Here is a 4,486-nt window from a genome sequence, read left to right on the forward strand (position 1 = left end):
GGGGGTGGGGAGAGAAAACATCGGAATGTATTTGAGTAAAAAGAAAAGAAAAAACGAAATAGGATTTAGTGTTTTAGTAAAAAAAAAAAATTGTCTACTAGAATTTATATATACTCAAAAAATTCCGTGAGCATAATTCATAATTTAGGTAGTAAGAACATTACATTTAATATAGAGAAATTGATGTTCGAATTATGGTACATCCATTTATTCACCATAAAAATTAAATTATTATAATCACTAAATTATTTAACCAAAAAAAATAAAAACAATTTAGAGCAAAAGGATGATACCATAGTGCAAGACGTGAAAGATCTTAGAGCTCAAAAAGTAATATTTGGTGTTTGTCTTTTTTGCATTAAACCAAACTTTTAGGCTTTTTTTGAGTTTGGAGGGGAGAGTTTTGTAGAGAAAAAAAGAACAAACAACATGAAATAGGTAAAGACTTGTTGAGGTACACAAGAAGAAATCAAACAAATTATAATGAACTTAAAAAATTGACAAATTACTACTAAAGTTGTCAATTAATCTCTTCTAAAGCCTTTTCACCACTCTGCTTTCCAATAGCTTTTAGAAGTGCTTGATTAACATCTCTAATATCAACATTTTGATCCTCAGCCACAATAATAGCTTCCATAGAAAACCCATTTTCGCATGAAACACTTGCTTGCTCAACATTCATACAAATCTCTTCAAAAGCCTCCAAAATAGAAACCAACTTGTCACCTCCTTTCTCACATGTGACCTTCACCATAAAAGTTCCTTCCCTTATTTTTTCTATTTTAACATATTCCTGCTAAATTTTGTAAAACAATTGAATAATTAATCATCAATATCATGCTATTTTTTTTTACTTGGATTTTAATATTTATATAATATGCATGGTTTTGTCTATTTGCTTATTAGTAAAAGATTATTTGCATGTTTGGATTTAAGTGACATCTTATTGAAACTTTAAAGTGCATTTTATACGGTGTGATTATGTCAAACTCACGGTCAATTCAAAATAATAATAAATAAAGATACTTTGTTATTATTAACATTATTCAATAGGCTAATAATATATTCTTGTCACTGTTATTAATAATTACTTATTTTTCTTTCATTTTTTTATGAAAAAAAATGTGAAATCATGTAAAAGAAATTATTAGCAATGGGAGATTATAAAAAGAAAAGTTAGAATGTTGTACATTGTTGTTGGAGTTGTTAAAGAATCGCATAATGTGAAGTCTTCTGCGCAGTGATACCCTTTTCTGCACCTTGCAAACCATCTTCTAGTATTATATATATTTACTGCTTTTTTATTTATTTTTTTAATCTCTTGTGATTTGTTAATGTTGTTGAAGTGTGAGAATACTTTAACTTTGGCATGGTATTTATAGTTGGTAACAATGGAGTGTTGTGCCTTGGATTCTTGCTATTGGAATTGATAAAAATAAGCCACCCGAAAAAGCGGAACTACAAAACAATGATGTCGTATATAAGCGGATCACCAATGAATAAAGCTAAAAACTAACACGGCCTAATAGAGGTACTTATAATCCCATTCTTAGAAGATACTCCGCAGTCTTCAAACCACCAAAGAAAACCATCAACCCGACCCATAAAGATACATCTGGACTCTAACTCCCGATCTCGAATCAAAAGTGAATGGCCCATCATAATCCAAAAAGCAACTCCACGAGTCAAAATTGATGGCGCAACGGTAGAAATAAAACCTAGGCGATAAGTCTCAGCTCGCAATCCACCTCCAAACGGTCAAGATAATGAGCAATGGTAGAATGAAAAATTGTTTATAACATTTCATTAATCAAAATGTGCTCAATACAATAAGGTAATATCAATCAAAATTTAAAAACGAGCTAGTGATGTGACCATAATGAGCAATCTCTCATTAATTTGTTTGTTTCATAACAAACTCGACACTTACATTTTTATAAAATGATGAAAATAAAAGTTTACAATTTTTAATAATATCACCAAAATTCTGGAACATCATTTTTGGATGAGAAGAAGCTATCTACAACTTTCTTTGAGTCTAGCTCGAAATCCACCTGTCCCAAGTTTAACTCATGAATCCACTTAAATGCCGAAAGAAAGTCGATCGCTTCACCAAAATCGTGGACCTCACTAAGTGGTGTAATTCATAATTTTAGCGAGTACAAAAACTTCATTTTCATCTATAATATGCAAATTCGAATTCCAACTCTATTGTTATGAGCCAAAAAAGAAGCATAAATATTGCATTTTACATTAACTCTGTTTGCCAAATAAATCATTTCCGTTAAAATTTATCAAAAAATGTTAACCTTTATCATCTTCTTTACCAAACCTAGAAATTCATCATTCATTTCATCACCAAACCCATAAATTTATCACCTTCATCAAAATGAAACAACAAATAATTAAGGTATTAAAATGAAACCAACAAAGGACTAAAAAGCCTAATTGTTAATTATTGTTGTAGCCTTGTAGGATAGAAAGTAGAAACTGAACTTCTGCGGAAAAGGTGCATTATTGGAGTTCAAGGGATATTTGATTATTTGTCTCCTTTAAGTGGGGTTTTTTGGGGTCCTTGTCCCCTAAATCCCTCGTGTTCCCTTTACTGATTAGAAATTTGATTGTGATTTGCGTCAATTTTTACATATGATCATGATCACATCATATCATAAACTTAGGTTAATTATATGGACTCCTTCGTAATATTTTATAAGCAAATTTTTTTTTTAAGTTCATTGCATAATTAATATATTTGAACTAAATTTGTTTATACTAATATATATGGAATATATAGCTGTATAGATTTGCATAGGAAGAGATTAATTGTTAGGTCTCAATTTAAAACCGTCATGGTGACAATGATATGAGACTGTTAAATTTGCAGGGAAGAGATTAATTGTCTCAAGTTGGGGGGAGACAATTATAAGAATTTAATTGATATGCACCGACGGTGTAAAATAATTTTACACTGTCAACCAATACCAACCATGTTTTCCGCCACATCACTCCACTCCACCCCACTTTCTTGATATGACATGGCAAAATAATGGTTGTTTATTGGATGATTGTGCAAAATTATTTTACACCGTCGGTGCATATCAATTAAACTCCAATTATAATACTTTCTCCCCTAGCTAGTATAAATGGTTTATGAAACAATTAAGACTTTCTCACCATGGGCTTATACGTAGAGATTTATATTTAGGGAGAAAGTATTAATTGTCTCAATCAGAAACCATATGAAAATGTCCTCGTAAGTTTAACTTAGTTGGTAGGGACATCGCATTATTTGTGCAGGAATCCGGGTTCGAACCCGGACACTCCACTTATTCATTTTTAAAGGTGAATTTTCTAGTCACTAAACTACTTTTAAAAAAAAACAATATGAAAATTGTCTTAATCATAAACGATTTTTGTATGATCACAGCATAAATCCAAATCATTTATACAGTTATACTTGAACAAGCTAGCTAATAAATTTTAACTTTAATTCTCTTTTTGCCTTCAAGCAATTACAACGAAGAAAAAACTTTGTTATATGAATAATGCGTATGATTATCAAATGACACTTAAAAAGAAATGGAGAGAGTATTCAACTATTACTGAACCTTAATCTGACTACTAATGGCTAATTAACAATAAATTTAATTATTCCTACATAGACTAGTATTTAATTATTTTAATAAATTTCTAAGCAATCATATTATCTACCGAGATTTAATTACACATTTGATCCCTTACGTTTATTTTAGGTTTTAATTTGGTCGCTTACGATTAAAAAGTATCAATTTGGTCCGTTACGTTTCCATTAAGTTTCAATTTAGTCATTTCCATTAATTTTATCACTAACACCATTTGAATTATACACGTGTCAGTATGTTCAAGTGCTCACGTGTCTGTCCACATATGCAAAATGGTTGCCACATGTGACAAAACTAACGAAAAATACAAACTAATGCAAACCGTAAAAATGTAAGGGATTAAACTGATACGTTTTAAAATAAAGAATCAAATTAAAATCTAAAATAAATGTAAGATACGTGTAAGCATATCTACCAAATTTGAATCCTCATATCTTTTTTCTCAAATGTCTTCTATTTAGCACCACACCAATATTCTGTGAGTGTGTGATTGACTGTGAGAGAGTCAAGTCCAATATAAGTATGTGTGTGTACGTACATGCGTCAGTATTTCACACAAACTCTTCACGGGCCTCTGTTTCTTTCTTTCCTTTTTCTTGACACACCCTACACCTACACCTTCTTTCTATTGCATAATAATTATTTATTACATAATATCTCCTATTTTTTGATTTTTTCACAAGATAATATCTCCCATATTTATTCCCATGCCAAACCTTCATTACCTAGTGACTGGTTCTAAAGTTTCGATACTTTAAAAATGCGAAATATCGTGTCCGATACGTACTTGATACTGATACTCGTCTGATACTTTCTGATACACGTATTGGAGAAATATCATAAAT

The 4,486-nt window shown here is 30.6% G+C and overlaps 1 protein-coding gene across 2 annotated transcripts; it reads right to left on the minus strand.

The window, feature by feature from the left end:
• Positions 1–463: 463 nt before the first annotated feature.
• On the minus strand, positions 464–1,334 carry LOC123918370. Of its 2 annotated transcripts, none has more exons than XM_045970394.1 (2): positions 1,191–1,334; positions 464–793 (listed from the first exon to the last, which is right to left on the minus strand). In XM_045970394.1, the coding sequence occupies exons 1-2, from the start codon at positions 1,269–1,271 to the stop codon at positions 521–523; spliced, it is 354 nt and encodes a 117-aa protein (XP_045826350.1). In that variant the 5' UTR covers positions 1,272–1,334; the 3' UTR covers positions 464–520. The 2 variants fall into 2 exon arrangements, with proteins under 2 accessions (XP_045826350.1, XP_045826349.1); XM_045970393.1 differs by having other exon boundaries at positions 464–796.
• Positions 1,335–4,486: the final 3,152 nt, after the last annotated feature.

The sequence above is a fragment of the Trifolium pratense genome, linkage group LG3 (genome assembly GCF_020283565.1).
Source record: "Trifolium pratense cultivar HEN17-A07 linkage group LG3, ARS_RC_1.1, whole genome shotgun sequence".
NCBI lineage: Eukaryota > Viridiplantae > Streptophyta > Magnoliopsida > Fabales > Fabaceae > Trifolium > Trifolium pratense.

What these genes read in the sequence shown, in the direction of transcription:
- LOC123918370 (XM_045970393.1), bottom strand. Translation starts at nt 1,271, where the DNA reads ATGGTTTGCAAGGTGCAGAAAAGGGTATCACTGCGCAGAAGACTTCAC. An exon ending in TTAACAACTCCAACAACAAT is followed by an intron (nt 797 to 1,190) that starts GTACAACATTCT and finishes TACAAAATTTAG; the next exon opens with CAGGAATATGTTAAAATAGA.